This window comes from Haliotis cracherodii, unplaced genomic scaffold, assembly GCF_022045235.1.
Source record: "Haliotis cracherodii isolate W230 unplaced genomic scaffold, xgHalCrac1.p SCAF_20, whole genome shotgun sequence".
NCBI lineage: Eukaryota > Metazoa > Mollusca > Gastropoda > Lepetellida > Haliotidae > Haliotis > Haliotis cracherodii.
The window spans coordinates 1,876,458-1,902,747 of NW_027266276.1; the positions used below are offsets into that span (position 1 = coordinate 1,876,458).

General features: G+C 39.7%; 1 protein-coding gene across 1 annotated transcript; it reads left to right on the forward strand.

Moving 5' to 3' along the window:
- Window positions 1-20,615: 20,615 nt before the first annotated feature.
- On the forward strand, window positions 20,616-22,702 carry LOC139470422 (transcription factor SPT20 homolog). The gene is made up of 2 exons (XM_071252832.1): window positions 20,616-20,741; window positions 21,293-22,702. Exons 1-2 carry the CDS (start codon window positions 20,616-20,618, stop codon window positions 22,700-22,702), a joined length of 1,536 nt encoding a protein of 511 aa, XP_071108933.1.
- Window positions 22,703-26,290: the final 3,588 nt, after the last annotated feature.

Sequence of the window (26,290 nt, forward strand, 5' to 3'; positions counted from 1 at the left end):
CACGCCACATAACTATTGAATTGGGGTCATTCTGTGCATTCAAAACACAGAATTACAACTCGTTATTGTAATTCGAACAGCGATGCACCGAACTATGGAACATGTTCAAATCAGCACGCAGCACATCTGAGGCAATAAAATCACTGACGTAGCAGAAATCACGTCGACAGATTTGAACACCTCAGTATCACCACCTCCTTTACAAATGATTGCAAGGAAAACGGTCTGCCATAGTGTGTCTTTTATGGTTAAATAATTTACTGTAATTGTGAAACATCGAATTAGAGCAACAAATTAACTCGTTCATCATCTTCATCATCATCTTCCTCCTCCTCCTCAACAGATTAGATAAATTTCATTATTTGTTTCCTCTCTTTTTTCATTTGAAAAGAGAGGAAACAGCTGTTTCATGAATATTATTACATCAAACCTAAGATGTTTCAAATTAATTTGCTATTTAATAATAGCCCAAGATTAGGTCGTTAGGAAAGCTGTCTAGGTTGTGTAAAATAATCAGGATAAAGTTCAAATCTTGAAAGAATAGTTCGTAAACGTTTGTACAAAATTCCAAAATTTGTCTTTCACCTAATCCTATTGATTGGAAAAGATGTTTATGAGAATGTAATACTGCTTTTACATAAATATATTTGTGAATAGTCAATACTTGAATGTAAATAAAGCTCAGTTCATTTCAGATAAAGCACAAAAAAATAAAAATTCATTTTTGTTAAACGAAAAGAGAGATGCACTTATTGTGCTTAAAACTAAGTGGTGAGATGAAATAGGGTATAAAGACTATTGCACTTACATAATTATATATATCGACTAAAACTAAGTAAATACATTGTAGGCTATCGCGTTTGTTTGCTGACAAAAAAAACCAAACGCAGTACCAGTAACCTGCTTCCGACCCTTCGCAATTACACCTTCGCGATGTACACACAGCTGATAATGTAATAAAGGCACTTACACTAATGTCCGGATATTTCATTACCTAATCTTCTTAAGTCCTTAGAGGGATTAGTCATGTTATTTTGCCTAATCGTACATTTCCTATGGGACAGCGTGGAGCCTTTCCGATATGCATGCCGTGCGTTGTGAAAAGATCCACAAGAATAGAAGAACATGGCTGAAAATAGCTGCCTGGTTTGAAAAATTAAATGTCAGCGTTCATAAAACTAACCGAAAGTGCATTGTTTTAATGCTTAGATATTCATAACTAATTATTTAACTTTGATTTATTCAAAGAGTTTTAAATTAAATAAAAATGTAAAATTATTTTAAAGTCTCATTTTAAATCTGTGTTTCTAATGTATTATATATGAGTGAGTGAGTGAGTGAGTATGGTTTTACGCCGCTTTAAGCAATATTCCAGCAATATCACGGCGGGGGACACCAGAAATGGGCTTCACACATTGTACCCATGACGGGAATCGAACCCCGGGTCTTCGGCGTGACGAGCGAACGCTTTGATCACTAGGCTACCCGACCGCCCCGCATTATATATGAAGGATGATGAGTTGGTAAACGATGTGAAATATTAATTATCTATATTTCAGACTGACGGACAAACAAGACTATTTAGATTTCCCCCGTGGACCCATGTAACTTGAATGACATAATTTATGCACGTACTTAACAGTTTAAGAATGCTGCATGTAGCTTTTGAAAACGGATGTATCATTACTAGTCAAAAGCTAAATAAATTTGCATTTGGTTGGTAAACATGATACAAGGTGAGAATATAATTCATTTCTGTAAACTTACTATCATAACAATTCCTAATGATGAGGAAATATCTCGTCATGCAATATACATTCAGACATTTATATACATGTATACATGTATTAATGAAGAAAGAACGATGAGGGGACATTGTGTACAGTACAATAAAACACTGCAGGGAGAATAAACCATGACGGGCATGCAATAAAACACTGAAGGGAGAATACACCTTGAGGGGCATGCAATAAAACACTGCAGGGAGAATAAACCATGACGAACATACAATAAAACACTGAAGGGAGAATAAACCGTGAGGGACATACAATAAAACATTGCAGGGAGAATAAACCATGAAAGGAGCACAATAAAACACTGCAGGGAGAATAAACCATGAGTGGAGCACAATAAAACACTGAAGGGAGAACAAATCATGAGGGGCATACAATAAAACACTGAAGGGAGAACAAATCATGAGGGGAGCACAATAAAATACTGCATAAATAAATAAATCATGAGGGGCGCACAATAAAACAAAGCAGGGAGAATAAACCACGAGGGAAGCACAATAAAACACTGAAGGGAGAATAAACCGTGAGGGACATACAATAAAACACCACAGGGAGAATAACCATGAGGGGAGCACAATAAAACACCGCAGGGAGAATAAACCATGAGGGGCATACAATAAAACATTGCAGAGAGAACAAACCATCAGGGGAGGACAAAAAAACACTGCAGGGAGAATAAACCACGAGGAGCGCACAATAAAACACTGCAGTGAGAATAAACCATGAGGGGTATACAATAAAACACTGCAGTGAGAATAAACCATGAGGGGCATACAATATAACACTGCAGGGAGAATAAACCATGAGGGGTATACAATAAAACACTGCAGTGAGAATAAACCATGAGGGGCATACAATATAACACTGCAGGGAGAATAAACCATGAGGGTTATTCAATATAACACTGCAGGGAGAATAAACCATGAGGGGTATACAATAAAACATTGCAGTGAGAATAAACCATGAGGGGTATACAATAAAACACTGCAGTGAGAATAAACCATGAGGGGTATACAATATAACACTGCAGGGAGAATAAACCATGAGGGGCATACAATATAACACTGCAGGGAGAATAAACCATGAGGGGTATACAATAAAACACTGCAGTGAGAATAAACCATGAGGGGCATACAATATAACACTGCAGGGAGAATAAACCATGAGGGGTATACAATAAAACACTGCAGTGAGAATAAACCATGAGGGGCATACAATATAACACTGCAGGGAGAATAAACCATGAGGGTTATTCAATATAACACTGCAGGGAGAATAAACCATGAGGGGCATACAATATAACACTGCAGTGAGAATAAACCATGAGGGGTATACAATAAAACACTGCAGTGAGAATAAACCATGAGGGGCATACAATATAACACTGCAGGGAGAATAAACCATGAGGGTTATTCAATATAACACTGCAGGGAGAATAAACCATGAGGGGTATACAATAAAACATTGCAGTGAGAATAAACCATGAGGGGTATACAATAAAACACTGCAGTGAGAATAAACCATGAGGGGTATAAAATATAACACTGCAGGGAGAATAAACCATGAGGGGCATACAATATAACACTGCAGTGAGAATAAACCATGAGGGGCATACAATATAACACTGCAGGGAGAATAAACCATGAGGGGCATACAATATAACACTGCAGTGAGAATAAACCATGAGGGGCATACAATATAACACTGCAGTGAGAATAAACCATGAGGGGCATACAATATAACACTGCAGGGAGAATAAACCATGAGGGGCATACAATATAACACTGCAGGGAGAATAAACCATGAGGGTTATTCAGTATAACACTGCAGGGAGAATAAACCATGAGGGGTATACAATAAAACACTGCAGTGAGAATAAACCATGAGGGGTATACAATAAAACACTGCAGTGAGAATAAACCATGAGGGGTATACAATAAAACATTGCAGGGAGAATAAACCATGAGGGGCATACAATATAACACTGCAGTGAGAATAAACCATGAGGGGCATACAATAAAACACTGCAGTGAGAATAAACCATGAGGGGCATACAATATAACACTGCAGGGAGAATAAACCATGAGGGGCATACAATAAAACACTGCAGTGAGAATAAACCATGAGGGGCATACAATAAAACACTGCAGTGAGAATAAACCATGAGGGGCATACAATAAAACACTGCAGTGAGAATAAACCATGAGGGGCATACAATAAAACACTGCAGTGGGAATAAACCATGAGGGGCATACAATATAACACTGCAGTGAGAATAAACCATGAGGGGCATACAATATAACACTGCAGTGAGAATAAACCATGAGGGGCATACAATAAAACACTGCAGTGAGAATAAACCATGAGGGGCATACAATATAACACTGCAGGGAGAATAAACCATGAGGGTTATTCAATATAACACTGCAGTGAGAATAAACCATGAGGGGTATACAATAAAACACTGCAGTGAGAATAAACCATGAGGGGTATACAATAAAACACTGCAGGGAGAATAAACCATGAGGGGTATACAATAAAACATTGCAGTGAGAATAAACCATGAGGGGCATACAATATAACACTGCAGTGAGAATAAACCATGAGGGTTATTCAATATAACACTGCAGGGAGAATAAACCATGAGGGGTATACAATAAAACACTGCAGTGAGAATAAACCATGAGGGGCATACAATAAAACACTGCAGTGAGAATAAACCATGAGGGGCATACAATATAACACTGCAGGGAGAATAAACCATGAGGGGTATACAATAAAACACTGTAGTGAGAATAAACCATGAGGGGCATACAATATAACACTGCAGTGAGAATAAACCATGAGGGGCATACAATATAACACTGCAGGGAGAATAAACCATGAGGGGTATACAATAAAACACTGCAGTGAGAATAAACTATGAGGGGTGTAAACAACGACCACGAGTCTTATATGAGATATCAACATTATGTACAGCCTCTTTCAGGGGTGTTAGTAAAATGTACACGCTTCAAAACTATTTACCCGTATTCAGATTATGCTGACTCCCTGAAAATAATTCGACTGCGGCAATGTCGGGCATATTCTCACAATCTGCACGTCGATTATCTGTACCTTTTCTCCATATACCGATTGTCATATATCTCCTACTTATGGATGCGATCGTTCGGTCATTGCCGTTATCTACGTTGCCCAGCAACTGCACATCTACAACTCATCTACAACGTCATTAAGTTGCGAGCGCATTTTCAAATCACCAGAAATGACGTCATGATAGAACAATGTTTCATCATGAAATAAACCACGCTTCGTTCGTCATTGTTCTTTGTGCTTTACCGCGTAGCTATCTTATATAATTACATATCAGTCCATGTCGTTGCGTGTTCTTAGATACATGTGCATCTGTTGCTTCTCCGTTTCCCTACACTATTGTAAGCCGGTGAAAGTCTTTACATTACAAGACCAAAAGGAAACCACACCGCTGTCATACCACAGGATATGACGTCATAATTTACAAGACGCGATGAAGTGGTGGCACAGGCAGGGTTTTCTCCGACTCAATTTCGGGGTTCGATTCTAAAGCGTTTATAATTCACCTCTTCCCGTCTGAGCGACGTCCGTTGTAAATTGCTTCCCACGTAGATGATGAGTAAATGGATGAGCTATTTGCCGGGGCATCCAATAGGGCATCAAGGTATTACGACAAAGACTCAACGTGTTGGTCAGTAAATGAACACACTCAATTTCCTGGTGGTGCTGGACAGAGAGGTGTGCATTCCAGACGAACTTCTCAGACGTGGGATTACTGTTACACGTTGTGAAATCACGTTGTCTAACTGTTCCTGGGAATCTGTGAGGAACGTGCGTTAAACGATGATCACGTGTCATCCTTATAGACAAAGACAAAGCGAATGTACACTGAAAGCATAAACCTGCTGGAAATATAATTTGCTTGAACAATGTATGGTCATGATATGTGCAGTGATGTAATTATTATTATAATAACAACATTAATGGTCCCCATCATCAATAGGCACTTTTGGCGCATTCGTCTAAAGCCGCTGTGCAAAGTTGCGTCCCTTGGGCACGCCAGGAACCTATGATAATTCGGTCGAATCCTAGTTCGCCCCGATTATGTGTGTAGGTTTGTCAGCACCATGTCAGTGCTCGTAGGTTTCACAAGTGGTAAACGTCTGAGACCTACATCAATTCACACTTTCCTCGAACATTAAGCTGATACGCCGTGATATACCTGGAATGATATTCAAACCAAACGTCACACTCATTATGATAAATATCATACATAACACAACTGATGCCACAAATGTACCCATAAGCATATCAAATACAACTTAACAAAAAATGTCCGCAGATAATGACAGTCAAAATATTCCAGTGAAAATTCCTAATTCACTAAAAACCGGCCATCGCAGTTACATTAACCCATTGTCTCCAACCACAGAGATCGGTACGCTTGTACTTAAGTAAGCAAGCATGTAATCGTCACCGAGTGAAGGTGTTTTGGGAGGGTCAAACATAGTCTGACCCCATCCAGCTGATGACATCGTCTCCCATCGATCTTTGCGTGCACTCACTTCCGCTGTTATCGATGCTTAAGAACCGGGGTAAGGTTACCGAATGTCTGAAAACAAATTGGCTCCTAGTTAGAAGGGTGTGCCCTGGCGGCTCCCTAGGCTCCGGTCACGGTGTGCGTGTCCGGGAGAAAGGAGGGGGTCCCTTCACACTAATCCTTTAGTTTCTTTCCATGTTAATTTTATTGAAAATGCAATCCTCTACTCGCGAGCTTACAGGAGGCGGGGTTTGCCGGTTTACGCCAAACACTGGAAATCGCTTAGAGTTGTGATTAACGAAGAGACATAGCGTACGAAGGTGGTGAATGGAAAATTGTTCTCATGGTTCGGCGTCCAATTCTGCTGGAAAGCAAAGGCGTCTACCGCTTTGCACTTTTAGCAACAAATTCTACTTACATTTTAAATCGAAATTGGAAATTAAAGCCGTTATTTGGCTTAAGAAGTGATTAATTATCTCATATCACGCTTAGATGAACACTTCCAAGTGATTTATGACTGTTGATTTACTCTAAAGAGAGGTTCATGAATTTTACTGACAGCAACAACTGCTGTTTAAAAATGAAATATCACTCATAGGCATCTCCGTTAAAGATCTTTTCATTTATTTAGATTCCGTCCCTTCGGATATTATTGTTTTTTGAAAGTATGTTTGTATATATGTTTGTTTATAGTAGGGGCCATCTTGTTTGTGCACATGTGGTGCCCGAACTAATAACATGTGACAGTGTATGAAAAATGAAATATTATAATATAAATCGTCAAGGGCAGACAATGAGTGTCTCGATTGTCTGTCCAAACAGATTCCATTAGCCTAAAAGGCAAAACAGTGGTCAAAATTGTATAAATGGATCATTGAAAATCAGTGAAGACACCAGGTGTTCGCAAGAAAAAAATGAGCATGTCCTGCTTTACCGGTATTACTATCAACTCACGCAAGTTAGATTCCCCACATAGGTACGCTTATGTGGTAAGATTCTTGGCGTTAACTGACATATTGCCGGAAGGTGGCTAACCCGTGACGTAAAAAAATACTCAATCACTCACTCAATCACTCACTCACTCACTCAATGATCGACCCTCTCATTTCAACTCAAGTTTCTTCACGTTTCGCACACTGTCCCCCCCCCCCCCCCTTGATGATTAGCGTAAACCGCAATGTAGTGAGTGAGTGAGTGAGTGAGTGAGTGAGTGAGTGAGTGAGTGAGCAAGTAGTTTGTGTCTTTCGCCATGATGTGGCTTCAGTATTGCATATTTTGTTGCATTATGACCGATGCTATGGACCAAGCAGAGCTATCTTGAATCACGCATTTTTCAATAGTTTTTTTATTTATTTATTTTTATTTTTGGGGTGGGGGGTGGGGTGGGGTGTGTGTGTGTGTGGGGGGGGGGCAGTCGTCTGTGCAGAGTTGCGTCCCCTGGGCAAACCAGAAACCTATGATTGATGGTTAAAAAAATCTCGATGCGCCCCAATTATGTTTCAAGGTCTGTCAGCACCAATCCCATGCTCGTCTGTTACACGACATTTGTAAACGTCACCTTGGGCTTTCGCCCACTTGAAGCTACCACGCCGTGATTTAACTCGAATACTGTTAATATCAGTGTTAAAACCAACTCACTCACTCACTCGATAGTGAGTTTCCTCTATATTCATCCTTTGCAGACTTGTGGCGAACAAGTCATTTTGAGATGATTTAGTTGTGAATGAGTTGAACCCTTCCGTTTAATTTAAAAACAAACAAGTTTCTAACAGTTTTCCTATTTGTCAATTGTTGACCAAATTGGCCCTGATCGAGCCTTATGTGTATCTCTTGATTAACATGGTTCAAAACCTGGTTAAAGTAATTAAGATGAAAGATGTCTACAGGAGCTAATCCTTCCCGTTCAGTAGACTCTGTAATAAGCACCACAGATAACACTGAAACCCAGCCATTTTATAACTCAATCACGGTCATAAAAATCGTGTTCCAAAATGAGGACAGCATTGCTAAACACGGTTCTAAGGATAAATTTGATAATTGACAATAATAGTCTGATCTTTAAAACTTCTACATAAATTTGACGAAGCGGCTCCAGACATGCGTTGAAAAAATCCTTCTTAGACAAACTGTATCGATTTCTTGTGATAAATACATGCAGGTCAGTGCTGATGATTGATAAACTGTCACAGAAACATGGGGGTCAATAGCGACAGTTTGTCAGCTGAGAGGCTCCATATGGGTTCCCACGTTAGACGGCTGCGATATTAAAATAGAATATCGAAATATTGTGTAATATTGCGAACACCTGGAGTCATGATTGTAAAAAAAACTATGTTTTTCTCTTAGCTTCAAATCTGTTGCCTGCCATGTTACTGGGATACAATTATGACTATGAACTTGCCCTGGACGGCGCTTGGATGTTTTCGGTATTAAAGAGACACGTTTTTGAAGCTCACAGACGAAAGAGTACAATGTCATGTCGATATTTTCAAAATGTCTGAAAGTGATACCTGTTTTAGATAAAGATTTTTTTCAGGTTTACGAGTGTTATTCAGTATTCGACGCATGGATATGTAATGACAAACCAAGTACGTAGCCAATCATTCTGACCAATTAAAGCAGTAAGTGAAGGAGTGATTTAGGTTTAGCGCACAGACGCAGCTCTCTGACGTTTATCACTTTGACGAAACCCACGAGCAGGTGGTGCTGACAACTCAAGAAACATAATCAGGACGTACCGGGATTCGAACCCATACTCAACGGTGTCACCGGTTAAAAGCAGACAGACATACATTTCTGTTTAAAAATTCATAATTTCAAAACTCTGTCCTTCGAGGTAAACTATCACTGATGAAGGACACTGTGATATATGAAATGCTGTTCACAACGGCGTTAAATCAAATTCACGTACTAACAAAAGAGTTTCATGTGATACGCTCTGTTAGAATTAGATTTCAATGTAGATACACGCCATGACTAACGGACCGCCTCTGTGGTCTAGTGGTAGAGCGTCCGCCCGGAGAGCGGAAGGTACAGGGTTCGATCCCCAGCCGCGTCATACCAAAAGACGTTAAAAGATGGTACTTGTTGTTACCCTGTCTGGCGCTCGATATTAAGGGGCTAAAACAAGGACTGGTCGGCTCGGAGTCAGTATACTGTGTCTGAGTGGGGTATTCATGTTAAACTGCGGCATGGTATCTCAGTGGGCTAGCACTATAAATCGGCATCAGTCCGGACTAGTACAAGCAGACACACACACACACACGTGCATGCACGTCGCTATATAAGTGCAATAATCTTGGACGCGACGTTAAACCCAATTTCACCTCACCTCACCTCACCATGACTAACGCCATCTTAATTATTAACTTCCGTTGTCGGAGGTCATCACATCCTCAAATTGGTTCAATTCCAAATATATCCGTAATGTATTGTAAAATTATTTAAATGTATTAGAACAGCCCCGACAAATAAGCAAAGCAGGTATACCAATTCCTACACTTTGTTTGTAATGTAATTGATCCTTGCTGTATGTAGCCAACCTTGCAAACAAACTTAGTGGCAATGCCATTCAGAAAACCCAAATAACATTCCTATGAAATAAAAGCGACAAACCCGTTTCTATAACCATAAGAAATCTCTCCTTAGGTCCGACTATATCATATGCATGTATTTCTGAATCGCTATCAAAAAGTAATGATACCAGGAGTTCGCGATAAGGTCAGCGTATCCTGCCCCACTGGTGGCAAGCGCACAAACGCATGCAAAGGCAAGTCAATTGTTCACCTACAAAAACACGGGGACAGATGGTAATTCAAAATAGGAAATTGTATTGGAAATTTATGAAGCTAACCTCTCTGCACTGCGGTATAGGCACTGTTATATCGCGTTTGATGCAGCACAGGGTATGTTATCAAACTGACTGTACCCTATGTTATGTTATCATCAAGCTTTCACGTTTCAAAACACAAACTTCCTCCAACCACCTACTATCGTTTATTCCGAAGCTCACATCCACTTACCCTTAACTGCAAAGCAAGATATGTTCCTTATGGAGATTACTCTAACAAGATTTTGTGGCAAAGAATCTTTCTAGCCTCGCTTTGCGACATCCAATTTGCTCATCGACCCATTTACGACAGAACTTCCGTTTCACGGAGCCTTGGTGAAAAGCTTTAACGAGTAAGAGTGCTCAGAGCTGAGTCCCGGGCTTCATTTCCGGCGTCTGGGAAACTCAAGAGCAGATTTATTTGGGTTGACAGATTTTGGGGTCAAATTGTCTTTCGACATGCTGGCTGAAAAAACCCGTTGTTAATTTCGGGATACTTTTTCTAAGAAATGGATCGAACTCGTTTTGGTCATTGTGGGCAGAAATATTTGATTCGTGTTGGAGCAAATGGGTTATGAATAAAGGAACCGTTTCGAATAACAGGGGATACTTATATTCAGCGACTTGTCGATATAGAGGGGCGAGAAGTGTCCCTTTTCTTCCCCTGTACCCGCTAGTTCACCACCAGCACACGAGTGTAGAACTGCTAACGTCATAGGCATTTCAAATTAATTGCCGTTTCTACTCCCGAAATCTGAGACTTTCCTGACAAACGCCTAAACTTCTCTGGTAGTGAGGAAGAATTAATAATCTGTCAAAGTTTAATAAAACTGCTCTCCTTGATGCTTCTGTATTTAATATTAAATGTTAAAGGGGAACATGTCTCGGGCAAATTTGCAGTCCAAGCAAGTTCAGTCTTCAAACACCGCTTTGTTTGTCCGTTAATGAATATACTTATAATTACTTACAGACAATATATCAGTGTTACACAGGTTCTAGGCCATGATTGATAAAGTTCTTCAATCAAATACGCTCAGGTACAGAAGCTCATGTTTATTGGATCAAACTGTGCTGAGCTTGATCTGTGACATGTTTTAGGAAGTAATACAGGTCATCAAAAGTATGTCTGGCCACTAGACTTTTGACGATTTCATAAAATGACGAATATCAAAGTTTCTAGCATCCTTGTAGTTCTTCACGCGGTTCAATTCTCTATCAGTATATGTGGCAGATGCTACATAAATATTACTTACATGGAGGTGTATATGTGTGTGTGGTGTATATGTGTGTGTGTGTATGTGTGTGTGGTGTATATATATATATATGTGTGTGTGTGTGTGTGTTTGTGTGTGTGTGTGTGTGTGTGTGTGTGTTGTGTGTCTGTGTGTCTGTGGGTGGGAGATGTATATGTGTGTGTGACTGTATGTGGTGTCTGTGATGTATGTACGTGTGTGCTGTGTGTCTGTGGGTGGACGGTGTATATATGTGTGTGTGTGTGACTATGTGGTGTATATGATGTATGTGTGTATGTTGTGTATATGTGTGTGTGACTGTGTGTGATGTCTGTGATATATGTGTGTGGTGTGAACGAGTGTGGGTTTATAATGTTCTTAGTACAAAGTGTCCTCTGGTCGGTATACCATGCATGTTGCAAGAAAACACAAGCTTGTGTATTGGGAGGGAGTAAACAGTCCATCCATCAACGCAGCGAATAACAAGTTGGAAGGTGGGGTGATCTGGTAAGCCATGCAATTATATGATGTGATCAAACAGAAATGCGTGTGTGCTTATGTACTCATCGCCAAATGAAATGCGAACCAAATAGAGACGTATATATATGTACGTTAAGAATGTTTCCAATGTGGACCACTTAGTGACAAAAATAGCAATCAGTCAAGTGTTACCACAGTGTATTTATTCTTATCGCGACATACTGCACGTGGTATCCAAACTTAACACGCTATTCCTGCACGAGACAAATGGTGCATCTCGAGTCATGGATGTATGACGTCAAAGGATGTTCATTTGTGCCTCGATCCAATCTAATACCTCTTGATTACGAGTAATTCTTCATATATTTACCGATATGTATGGTATTCGCGTTTCTTTAGCCGGTGAGTACCCTAAGTAGTGACCTTCACGAAGTCAGCCAATCATATAACAGAAACATCACTGTAACAGTATATAGCAGAGCTATGTATGGCAGGTGAAGGATGACACAGAGTTATATATGGTATGAAAGTGAAGGATGATACAGAATTATATGTGGTATTAAAGTGAAGGATGACACAGAGTTATATATGGTATGAACGTGAAGGATTATATAGAGTTATATATGGTATGAACGTGAAGGATGACACATAATTATGTATGTTATTAAAGTGAAGGATGATACAGAATTATGTATGTTACTAAAGTGAAGGATGATACAGAATTATGTATGTTACTAAAGTGAAGGATGATACAGAATGATGTATGTTACTAAAGTGAATGATGATACAGAATTATGTATGTTACTAAAATGAAGGATGAAACAGAATTATACGTGGTATTTAAATGAAAGATGATACAGAATTATGTGTATTATTAAAGTGAAGGCTGATACAGAATTATATATGTTATTAAAGTGAAGGATGATGCAGAAAGTACCTTTAATCCCCCACCTTCCACACATAGTTAAGCACCGTGTTCACATTACTGAGTTTTGATAAGAATGGTATACGGATCTACAACGAAATGTCATTACTACAGTATAATAAAGGCGTTGCCATCCATAACGTTTGTCTACGTTGTGGTTCAAGTTCAGTGAGCATGTTGAAGACAAAATCGAAATTCAAATGCCCTGTTTCTACCTTTTCAAATCCTAAATCCTAAAACCTCACAACATTCTAACGAAAGTTCCTTCTTAACATCCTCTGAAATATGAAAACAGTACATCAAGTAGTTACTGAGGAGAAGGGGATGCACATTACACTAATATGTGCTGCTGCGGCGGCCTTATTCATTATTATTTACTTAAAAAGGTTTATTTGTTGCCATGGATATGAAAATATGAACCGTCAACTCCAGGGACTAATCTCGATTATCTACCGAAACATCGGGCGTTAAAGGCCAACTAGCGATGAACATGGTATTAATTTATCCTTAAAACTCAGTGATGACAGCGGGTGTTCGCGATATACATGTCCCGCTCTACTGCTAACAGCCGTCACTCACACGATTTGCATAAAAGTAGGTGTTTCTGTGTTGCATAATACGGACCCAACCCTTTTTTGTGAAAACGATATTGATATATTCAGTAGTTGTGGAAGAGGTCAGATTTTAGTGGGGTGACAGATGCATGGATGATGATTTAAGACCCATAACATACATTCACAATGATTTTGACTAAAAGTACTGAATATGAATAACGTGTTTCATGTACATGTATCGAAGTGAAGTGCAAAGCAAATACACTTGTATCAATCTATGTCTGATATACACCCATTTTTACATAATCTGCGTGTCTAATCAGCAATGATGGAATAGTCTATCCAGTGAAATCATTGTGGCTTTCTTTTAGAGAAATAATAACCTGCATTTCTATGTTTTGAACGACTGGATCCATTTATCTTTCAAAAAATGCATAATGATTGTTGTTTTCTGCAATTCGGCTGTCTTGCCAATGAGTTGCCAGTATGATATATTGGCACGTCTTACCACCCATTCACCTTCATGACCCATTTTACACTATTTGAGAATATGACAGGTTATATCATACCCGTGGTTTAATGGCAAACGCGATTTCTTCTGACATAAGATTAGTGAGCGAGTATGTGCTTTTTAGAAACAGCAATATCAGAAATATTCTTCACACATTATACCCATGTTGGAAATCGAACCTGGGCCTTGGCTTTAACAAGAAAACGATTTAACCACTGGGCTATCCCACCGCTCCCATAATGTTCAGTTTTAAGATAAATCCGTGTTTACAGCATTACACGAGTCTGTAAAGCAGTAAACGTGTAGAGTAATCGTGATTCCCGACGTCATGAAAGACGAAAGAGGAGGCATGCAGCAAGAGTATTAAATAGTTATTTACATCTTGGTAAAAATAAAATAAAAAACACTTAAGTTCAAAACAGACACACTTTCAAAGTGTATATTCTAATGTTTGATGAGTTTTCATTGGATGTCTTCTTTCAAATTAAGTGTGAGTGGAATGGTACATATTGACGTAATCGGCTCAAAAATGTCATCCTTAATTACCTTGAGGGTTAAAATACATTTTCTTTAATTATAAGATATCTATAACCTTAGGTAACTGTGTCTGCAAAATGTTTGTGGTTACTATGTTTATGATTAATGAAATGGTTTTGTGGCTTGTATTAACGTAGGTTGGTTGGTTGGTGAGCAATATTCCAGCTTTATGACGTCGGTCTGTAAATGATCGAGTTGGGACAAGACAATCCAGTGATTAATATCATGAGCACCGATCCACACAATTAGGATCGATGACATGCATCAACCAAGTCAGCGAGCCGGACCACCCGATCCCGTTAGTCGCCTCTTACGACAAGCATAGTCGCCTTTTACGGCAAGCATGGGTTGCAGAAGACCAATTCTACCCCGGATCTCCACGGGTCTTATATTATCGAGAAGGTTCCAACAAGACCCGTGACACCACAAACAGTAACCTGACCTTATTACAATGCCAACCTGGTTATATTGCCGAAAAGCTATTGACTAAGGAGAATGTCAACACAAACAAGTATCTTCTGTAAAACCAAATCCCTTCAAAAAGGAAACAAAACATAATATACATATTTATCTTGTTTATCATTACATTTAGATAGTGTTCCCATTGTGATGAATCAGCCCAACAAACTGAGTACCACGATTCGATAGATATGCAAATGAGGCCACCTCGCAGGAACTATACATCGATGAAACTCCAAACATCGCTGACATGCTGGTTTGCTCAATAAGCTATTAACTAACATTCCCAGCATGGTAAGATGTGGTGTGTCTGAAAACAAACAGGGACCCATATCAAATAAAAGCGACAAAAGTCTTCCACAGCCACAGAGTCGGTTGTATGATTCCTTTATACAAAATACATATGTGACAAACCACGAGATAAGGGACCTTATGGGAGAAAATCCCATTTGGACGTTTCCTAATGTTTAAAACTACAGTATCTTCGGAACACAAAAATACTATTCGCATGCTCAAATTCATATTTATTACAGAGATGCATGGCATCAACCATGTTGACTAGTTTCCGACTTAAAACAGTTTATGTAATAACTGCAGCTTTTAGACATGATGTCTGATAAATTGAAATTAGTATGCTGAAATGTTTTGTCGCGATCTTCACTGAAGTTAGTTGACATCAGTTATTACTTCACAGCAAGATTGTATACTGGCACCCATAAGGTCCTTGTCACCAGATGGGTCACATAATATGCTTCACATACATGTACATAAAATGTATGATACAGAAACACAATCTCGGCTATCAAGATGTATCCATTCGTGCGAGTATATCTTGTCAGGCCGCTTGGCAGATAGATATCAGTGTACGTAATGCAGTTTATGTGTTAGTGGTCCATAACCCACGTTAATGCAATGTACACCACATCCTTATTACCATCCCGTGCTTTTACTATGGAGATTGTACAACCGTCGTGACATGAACATATTGTCAGGGACATTTATATCAATCACAGTTAACCCTAACCTAACGTCTTGTTTGCAGGCGATTTGGGTTGGGATCTGTCGTTAATTAGATTCCTAGGGAATGTACATAGCATTTAACATGTCAATTTACATCGAGTATCGAAATTGATTATTTTCATCCGTTATCAGAGCACAGTGTCCCAAATTATTGGCCCTGGTCGTGCAGAGGCTGTGGCCTGCAAACAGATTGCATCTTTGTTAAGCGTGGCTGGACATTTCGCTTCCTGGCATAGGTTTACTGCAAATACAACATGGTGGAACCGGGAGGTTAAATCTTATAATTTCAAACCATGACGTGTTTCAGGTTGCAGTGGAATATGTTTACCATAGTTTAGGGGATGGTCTCGGACTGACATTCCTGTCATAAAAATCCGAGAAACGGAAAATCTGACAAACTTTTAAAAGTCATTCAAACCCTGCCTCTTGAAGAGAGCCCTTGACTAGATCAGTCAGGGTCTATACACATTTGAGTAGTTGTTAAATTGATAAAATTTAGTAGTTGAAAAATGCGCTATACAAATTCTTAATTATTTTAAAATCAATTTAATAAAACCCTTTCCATGAATATATGAAATCTCTGCTGAAACCAGAGGCCGTACTGCGACTGCATCATGATAATGTGTTTATGAATCACTTTCAGAGAGTGTTGACACCAGGTGTTCGCGACAAGGTGAGCATATCCTGCCACACCAGTGACACCCGTCAACGTAAGACAGGTTCTTGATCGTCACGGAAGGCTTCTGACTTAAAGATGGACTGGAATTGTTTGTTCAATCATCCCAATGTTTCAATGTCATACATTGCAGTAAAAGCAACATCTGGAGCTAGGCACCACAGCATGGAGCAGAGTCTCCCTGTAAATCAATGCACGTCACAGACACATGTTGTTAGGATGGGCTGACTGCGAGTAACGTTTTTGATAGTACATTGATACCATCCTGTTTCAAGTTCACATGTTGATGTGATCCGAGGCTAAACTATATGACCTCTGTGAAGTGTTGATATGCCAATTTGCGATGTTCTGTGACAAGGCCAATATTTTGTCATATACTATATAAACTTTATAAACTATATAAACTTCACGGGTCCAAGGTGTGCCAGAATCATGGTTCGATTCCCAGATTCTCTCTGACTATCACACTTGGTTTAAAAGCACTGAGCTCTTTGGTTTCATGATCACAAAATTGGACATCGTCTACAATATTCATCCCCTCCGGTTTTCCGCTTGAACAAAAGGAACTGTCACTGGTTTTTGTGTGTGGAAAATAGCTGCTTTATGATGTTGAATCGAATTAATTTGGAAGATCTGAAATCTATATCATCTTTAATTAAGTATAACGCTAAGGAAAGATATTTATTTATCATATATCAAATTCAAATGTACAGGATAAGTCTCGAAAATGTTTGCCAGTTTTTCATCACGGTAAGACGGCCGTCGTGTAACCTCCTAGATTCGCTATGGGAATCCTTTATAAGATAATCGGTTCAAGATATTTATATATCCCGGTCGACTTGATATTAATATTGAAATATATCTAGGTATTGGGCTTGAGGGATTTCGAAGTTATGTGCTTTTTAATCAGAGATGATTGTCTGCAATACTCTGTGGAAGTCGACAGTATTGATCACTGGCATACGCTTGAATTTAGTTATTGTAACACTGTAAAACCGATATATTGCTTGACAGTGCCCTTGATATACACTTGATGAATATGTAACAAAGGGTAATTTTCTCCAAGGATAACCAAACAAACGAATAACAATGGTAACATTAATAATAATGATAATAATAATGATAACAATAAAATAATAACAATAACGTGGAGGCTCTTCATGATAGAATTGTTTTGTGTACCTTTTGCACACATTTATTTGTCTGATGATCCTCTTGTGAAGCATGTCAAGACTCATGATGAAAACAAGGCATTCCACAGTTTTCTTACACCAGCCAAGGATGTGGGACATAATCCCAACTTCAATGTTGATTTTGTTGATGTTTTTTTACTGCTGGAAGCGCCATATCAAATTGGCCTAGAGGCTATCTGAATGACCACTGCATCGAATTAATGTGAAGTGTGTTGATAGGGACAGCACCCATGCGGAGTCATTCGTCGCTTGGATGAAGTCGGCTGCCTGAAAAGTGAAACAGAAAGCTTTCTGTTTGCTGCTCAGAGTCAGTCACTTCCAGCGAAACCCTAAATGTTTGATTTTGCAAAAAAAAATGTAAATATAAAATGTAGATTGAACGTAATGAGACTGTCAAACACATTGTCAGTGGATGCCAAGCTTTGGCACAAACACAACATCTTAAACGACATGATGGAGTGGCTCGATAATTATATTACCGTCTATTATATACTTGTGGTTTTGACCCAGAATATGAAAAGGGCGTCATGAAAAATGATAGTTACAAATATCTTCTGAATAGGCCCATATACAGACTCAGAACTATCCAGGCCAGCAAACCTGATCTTGTCCTTTTTGATAAATCCAACGAAATCATATATATCATTGGATTTTCTGTCCCTTTTGACAATACTGTAATTGTCAAGATTCAGGAAAATCATATACGGACCTCGCTTACGAAAGTACCAAGTTGTCAGACTTCTCGTTGTACTCGGTGCCATAAGTTTGGTACCTCCCAACCTGTTGACTGACATTGGTAGAGTACCCGGGTTTGCAACAAGGAATACAGCCCTTGGTTTTGGTGGGTTCGACTAAGTAGAGCTTCCTTGGAGAAGTTCCATTCGCTATCTGGGCTGCGTATAGAGGGGGCACGGGCCCGGAGCTGATGATGAGCCAAATCAGCCTGACTGTGTCAGGATCACCCAAACCCTCTGTGCTGCATATTATATTTTAATCTGTGCATAACATTGATGCTGTAGTATAAGGCTGATGTATAAAATTACAGGTTTAAGAATATTTTGGGTAGAATCTTGGTAACAATGTTTAAAACCATGAAAATACATCACAGATTGAGAAAAATGATGTTGCCAGTTTTCCCACGAACCTTTATGGCAGCCATTTTGGATTTCAAAATGTCATCCATTGCTCGCTCGCTGTCTGTCTACTGTTGGTACTATTTCTTTCTTTGCAACTACTGGGAGCTAACTGGCTATGCACTGCTTGTTCCCTCACGCTTGCCAATGTCCTATGATAGTAGGTTCGAATCCTCGATCGCCCTTATTAGGATTCGTGGATTGTCAGCCATCGAGTCGACCGTCTGACACACAAATTTACACGAATGAACTTATCCAAAAGAATATTCACTCCGTAACGATTCTGAATGAAGTTAAGTATTCAATATGCTCGTGATCACACGTAGACAAATTAGCTGTTCTCATCAGCGATACTTCAATGGACCAATCTGTGCATTTTGACAGTTTTCTCCAGCCTTCAGAAATTCTACATTGAAATGCTCCTGGTAATGAAATCCCTTGACTCAGACCAAAGAGGCTCCTTCGCAAAATGATGCGACGTAACGATTTCATCTCATCTTTTGGCGTCAATATTTTCAGAATGAAAGGTTTGTGCTCTCGTGGTTTGGTTGCCTGAGAAAATATTTGTATTGCTGTTAGAAGCGCTAACTCTGCGACAAGCAGGGTGGATCAGAGATGAAGATGTGGAGGCGTTTGGAGAGGAATATGCAAATTGAGTCTTCATCAGTCATGTATCTTGGCCAATTGTTGGACGTTGACAGCCACTCTGTCAATGTCTTCTTATATGTATATGGCAACTGATGTTCGTACACATGGGGCACGTATAATTTACCCAGTGTTGTACAAGGTATGCGACAGCCGATGAAAGTTGGTCATCCATAAATCCTATCCTTACTTAGTACTCCAACTTCTAAATGCATGTCAATGAAGTTACCGAAAAGATGGATTTGACAAAACATTACAACCTTACTTGGTTGAACAGAGTCGCCTGCTGTGAGATAACCATTGATCTTAATGTAGTAAAGCCTATGATACCCGTATCAAATGCATCACAAATGAATAACTATAGTGTCGTTTTTGTTTTGTTGTAAGCCACCACCAAACAACATTCCTTTGACCGGCAGTTAGTGTTAGGGTGTATGAAGCACATTGCTGACTTATTGGAATATTGCCACGTGTGGGTAACACCATACTCACTCAAATATATATTGTTTCACAAACGTTTCAAACGCTTGTCCATTGTTCAGTGTGTTTTGCAATAAAATAAATATTTTCAAAACTAATTAACTATATAACAACATATTTCAGAGGTCGTTATCGTTCTCTTGTGTTTAATCGATCATAGTTTAACAAAGATGTCCTTTGAAATTAATTTGACATATTTCTTTGAAGTTTATCTGGTTTATATGGAAACTAAAAGAATTATAGAGTTGTAATTACTTAAGTTGATAATTAATGTTTCGTGAAGTATACAGGAAACTAGTGTTTAATTTGGAAAGATAATTAGTGCTCAAACCTGTTTCGGTTCAACACGTTGCTAGGCAACATGGTATCTTATACTATGAATTTTATTTGGAGAATCACTCCTCCTCCCGCACTGGTTGATTGCGTAGCGTCGTACCCGGACGGCGTGGGTCCTGGCTTATAATATCAATAACTGCATTGTCTGCTCCAGACTGGGTTTTTATAGGCCGCCGTCATATGGCTGGCGTAGTTCTAGGTCCAGCGTCAGACAACAAGCACAACAGAGTGACTGGATGATGGTACAGATAGAGCAACACGCACAACAGAGTGACTGGATGGTAGTACAGATAGAGCAACAAGCACAACAGAGTGACTGGTTGGTGGAACAGATAGAGCAACAAACACAACAGAGTGACTGTTTGGTAGTACAGATAGAGCAACAAGCACAACATAGTGACTGTTTGGTAGTACAGATACAGCAACAAGCACAACAGAGTGACTGTTTGGTGGTACAGATAGAGCAACAAGCACAACAGAGTGACTGGATGGTGGTACAGATAGAGCAACAAGCACAACAGAGTGACTGGTAGTAGAGATAGAGCAACAAGCACAAGAGAGTGACTGTTTGGTAGTACAGACAGAGCAACAAGCACAACAAAGTGACTGTTTGGTAGTACAGATAGAGCAACAAGCACAACAGAGTGACGGTTTGGTAGTACAGATAGAGCAACAAGCACAACAGAGTGACTGTTTGGTAGTACAGATAGAGCAACAAGCACAACATAGTGACTGTTTGGTAGTACAGATAGAGCAACAAGCACAACAGAGTGACTGTTTGGTAGTACAGATAGAGCAACAAGCACAACAAAGTGACTGTTTGGTAGTACAGATAGAGCAACAAGCACAACAGAGTGACTGTTTGGTAGTACAGATAGAGCAACAAGCACAACAAAGTGACTGTTTGGTGGTACAGATAGAGCAACAAGCACAACAGAGTGACTGTTTGGTAGTACAGATAGAGCAACAAGCACAACAAAGTGACTGTTTGGTAGTACAGATAGAGCAACAAGCACAACAGAGTGACTGGCTGGTAGTACAGATAGAGCAACAAGCACAACAGAGTGACTGGCTGATAGTACAGATAGAGCAACAAGCACAACAGAGTGACTGTTTGGTAGTACAGATAGAGCAACAAGCACAACAGAGTGACTGGCTGGTAGTAAAGATAGAGCAACAAGCACAACAGAGTGACTGTTTGGTAGTACAGATAGAGCAACAAGCACAACAGAGTGACTGTTTGGTAGTACAGATAGAGCAACAAGCACAACAGAGTGACTGGCTGGTAGTACAGATAGAGCAACAAGCACAACAGAGTGACTGTTTGGTGGTACAGATAGAGCAACAAGCACAACAGAGTGACTGTTTGGTGGTACAGATAGAGCAACAAGCACAACAGAGTGACTGTTTGGTGGTACAGATAGAGCAACAAGCACAACAGAGTGACTGTTTGGTAGTACAGATAGAGCAACAAGCACAACAGAGTGACTGTTTGGTAGTACAGATAGAGCAACAAGCACAACAGAGTGACTGTTTGGTGGTACAGATAGAGCAACAAGCACAACAGAGTGACTGTTTGGTGGTACAGATAGAGCAACAAGCACAACAGAGTGACTGGCTGGTAGTACAGCTAGAGCAACAAGCACAACAGAGTGACTGGCTGATAGTACAGATAGAGCAACAAACACAACAGAGTGACTGTTTGGTGGTACAGATAGAGCAACAAGCACAACAGAGTGACTGGCTGGTAGTACAGATAGAGCAACAAGCACAACAGAGTGACTGGCTGATAGTACAGATAGAGCAACAAGCACAACAGAGTGACTGTTTGGTGGTACAGATAGAGCAACAAGCACAACAGAGTGACTGGCTGGTAGTACAGATAGAGCAACAAGCACAACAGAGTGACTGGCTGATAGTACAGATAGAGCAACAAGCACAACAGAGTGACTGTTTGGTGGTACAGATAGAGCAACAAGCACAACAGAGTGACTGGCTGGTAGTACAGATAGAGCAACAAGCACAACAGAGTGACTGGCTGATAGTACAGATAGAGCAACAAGCACAACAGAGTGACTGTTTGGTGGTACAGATAGAGCAACAAGCACAACAGAGTGACTGTTTGGTAGTACAGATAGAGCAACAAGCACAACAGAGTGACTGTTTGGTGGTACAGATAGAGCAACAAGCACAACATAGTGACTGGCTGGTAGTACAGATAGAGCAAGTACCTGTAGTCATCACTGATTTTCAGTTATTCATTCACATACTTCATGCTTTTTTCGCCCTACGGAATGTTTCGGAACTCAGGTATTCGAGACATTAACGACTGGTTCATCCTGGTTTTCAATTTCCAATAAAAATCTCTGCATAAAGCAGAGTCGATTGTACGATTACGACCATCATGAGCATGTGTTTATGACTCACTAGTGATGATACCAGGTGTTCGCGAAAAGGTGAACATACCCTCCCACCCGTTACAAACACATGCAAAGGCAAGTCAACTGTTCACCCAAAGAAAGACGTGAATATATGGTACAAGTCACTGATACGTCAAATTTGAGAAATGTCCTCCACATGTTTATCATAAAACTTTTTGACAGCTTTACTGAGGCCTTGAAAGTTGTACCCTTGATCAAACAACTTCTGAGCAAGAGTCGCATGACGCTCTTTGAAATCTTGATAGAAAGAGCATGCTCGATTGCATCTCTAAAGGTTGTGAAATGTAAACTCATGTTAAGTCATCACCCCAGTCATTGTATGGTAAAATACAACGAAATTGGAACCGGTTTATAGAGTGCCCGGATTAACGAATCATGGTCATATATGGACGTCCTGAAAGATGAAGTTTCACTGTATATCTGCTCCATCACTCTTCCTCATCATGTATATCGTGGGATGCACATGTTTATTCATGATCATACCAGCACGAATTCTTCAGAGAAAGGTTTGAGATCCGAACGAAAAGAAGTTTCTCGCGCGTTCGGCACATTGACCCCAAATACTGGATTGACCCTCGTGTCTTTCTATCAAAGTTTATTAAATAGGTTCAGATGCAGATGGGAAATAAATCAATGAGTTCTTTCACAACTGACGGGGAGCCGCGTCGCAGACTTGGACGTTACAGAGGCAATTAAAATGGTCTTTTGAGCGTCCAAAATGTGCATGATTCGGGATGTAGCTTGAGAATTTTCTCCCAAGGGAAAAGTGGAAGAATTTAACTCTTTAAGTGGTAATGGTTAGTTAGTTACGTAAACGGGGAATTTAGTAAGTTAATGATTATTTTAAATTTACAATGCGCTGATGATAGCCCCGTGTTCGTCTTCTTAACGGTGCCTCAGGCTACTGAGGAAGCCATCTTTGCCTCAGGAGATAAACATATGTGTATATAGATTTGCGTATTCAATGCCCCGGAAGTTTCCTGTCAAACCGACATGTCTCGTTTTTGATTACAGTCAACTACGTTTCTTATAACGAACTGAGGGATATACCAAATTGTATTTTTAGGGATCCCGGCCATGTCCTGCATATTGTATCATTGTATCATACAGCATTGATGGATATAACGAACACGCTTATAGCGTACTCACTTTGTGGTTCCATTGAGTTTGATTTGAATAGGTCTCCAGCAACCCATCCTTTTCGAAAGAGGCGACTAACGGGATCGGGTGGTCAGGCTCGCCGACTTGGTTGATCGTTTGCATCGTATCCCATTTGCATAGATCGATGCGCTTGATGGCGATCACAGGATTGTCTGGTCCACACTCGATTATTTACAGAACGCTGTCATTTAGCTTGAACAAACAAGAAACTAAAAATAGTACTATAATCTCACGGCTACACAGTTACGGCAGTCGTTATACTTGAAGACATCCTCCAGATCAGACTCTGATTCCTTCTGTAACAGAACTCTCCGTTTCAGATACATATTGTTTTCAATTTTCCGTTACGAAATTGTAGCGTTTGTAGTTTGGTTAACGTGATCGCGTGTGCAACATTCACAGCCTTATACTGGTGTATTCTGTAGTGTGTTGAATTACAGATACGTCTCTGCCAGAATCCATCTTGCCTCAGGCTGCGTGGCCTTGTAATGGCAGTTGTAAGCTCCGAGAGTTAATTTCCGGTGTTTGCGTAAGAACAGCTCCCAAGTTTACACTGTTTACAAACATACGAAATGTTGTCGTGTCTGTCAGGCTAGTGACTGTGGTTATGTCATGTGAAGGTCAAACACACATCCTGAATACAGGTACAAGAGATAATCCAAAAACCTTTCATTTCAGACATTTGGGTAAAAAATAATATGTGTGCCCCTAATGGACTTCGTGTTTACAATGTCCCCAGTAACCTCTAGCTATGGTGTCGTACGAGGAGAGACTCGGTGTTCAAGCTCGATGGATAGCTTGATTTCGTATCAATCACCGGTTCTTCTCCTCCAGATTCGATGAATTAAAGATGGCCAACCCTTAACATGTAGCTGACAGTTACTTCTTTCAAATGACTTTTAGAGAATTCTGGTATCGACTTACCCTCTCTATGTAACAAACGAAATATGTTTGCCCAAATTATGTGCACCGCCTACTTGGCGCGTTGGTTCAATTTATCCTGGATTACCAGTATGCTTCAAGTATATCATGATCTGATATAATAATCAGCAAATAGCTAATTATTTTCACCTGATTTACCCACCTGTACGATAAATAAAGGAGAATAGTGAGACCGCCTCATCTGTTTCATATCTAGATCTAAACATAAATGTTCAGAGTGACAAACCACTCTCCACAAGACTGCATGACAAGAGGAATGACTCCAACTTGCCAGTTAGTTTTCACTTTATGTTGAGCAATATTAAGGCAGCTCTGGCTTTCGGTGTCTCCAATTAACAGTTTTTGAAGTACAATCGAACATGCTCAAAAGTTGCCTCAGTAAAGCTTTCAAAAGATTTTGTGGTTGACATGTGGAGGACATTTCCAAATTTGACGCGTCATTGCCAAAAATTATGTCCAATTCAAGTCCCTATGGTCCCCTGTGTTTCTTTCAGGCGATGAAATTGACTTGCCGTTGCATGTGTTTGTGACGGTGCCACCGGTGGGGCAGTCACGCTCACCTTTTCGCAAACACCTGTTATCATCACTATTTGATGGTGAGTCATACACAAATGCTTATGATATTGTCAGAATCTCCTTTTCAAAAGAGATTTCTTTAGATTATGGAAAGTGGTTTGGCGTTTTTATTTCATTGCAGCAGAGACAAAAATACAAATCAGAGCCGATTGAAGGATGCCAGTTGTCTCGACTTGTGTTTCAGTGTAGATCTGTTGGAAATGGTGCATTGTGTGAAAGTAAGACATTGTCTCCGTGTAATCATGTTCCGATAGACTGATCCAGATCATAAAACGTGAGTTTCCAGACGAGTATAGGATTGCAGGAATGAGCTGACAATTGGTTCGGCACTAGAGTCCCCGTAAAGAACGTTAAAGCGGTGAGCCACACGATTGACGATAGTCTCGCTAAGCTGGACTCCTGGGACATTGTTGACTGTTTATCAAAAACATCAAATGTAATTAAATGTAGCAATAAATAAATTATATAAATCAAATTCCTGCATCGACAATGTACCAATGTACCTGTTTTTGTAGGTCAATCCCACTTTTGTTCAGATAAGTATACGGTTTTTTTTAGTCTCTTTTCATCTCTAGGCCTGAAATTAAAATATTTGACGACTTCCATTAAATAACACTCATCCTTGTATAACACTGTTATTTCAACTTATGAACTATATGCAGTAATTAAGGAAAAGGTTCCAATGATCTTGTTAAGCCCGCACGTTACCCCGTGGACAAGACGGTTCTCTACCGATTCTCTATTTAATTTCCTGAATACATAAACTATTTTAAATAATCAGCGTTCATAAAAAC

Excerpts from the sequence above, each read along its gene's own strand:
- LOC139470422 (XM_071252832.1), top strand. The coding sequence starts at position 20,616 with ATGGTACAGATAGAGCAACACGCACAACAGAGTGACTGGATGGTAGTA. Across the intron at positions 20,742-21,292 it reads CACAACAGAGTGACTGTTTG|ATAGAGCAACAAGCACAACA; the intron begins GTAGTACAGATA and ends TTGGTGGTACAG.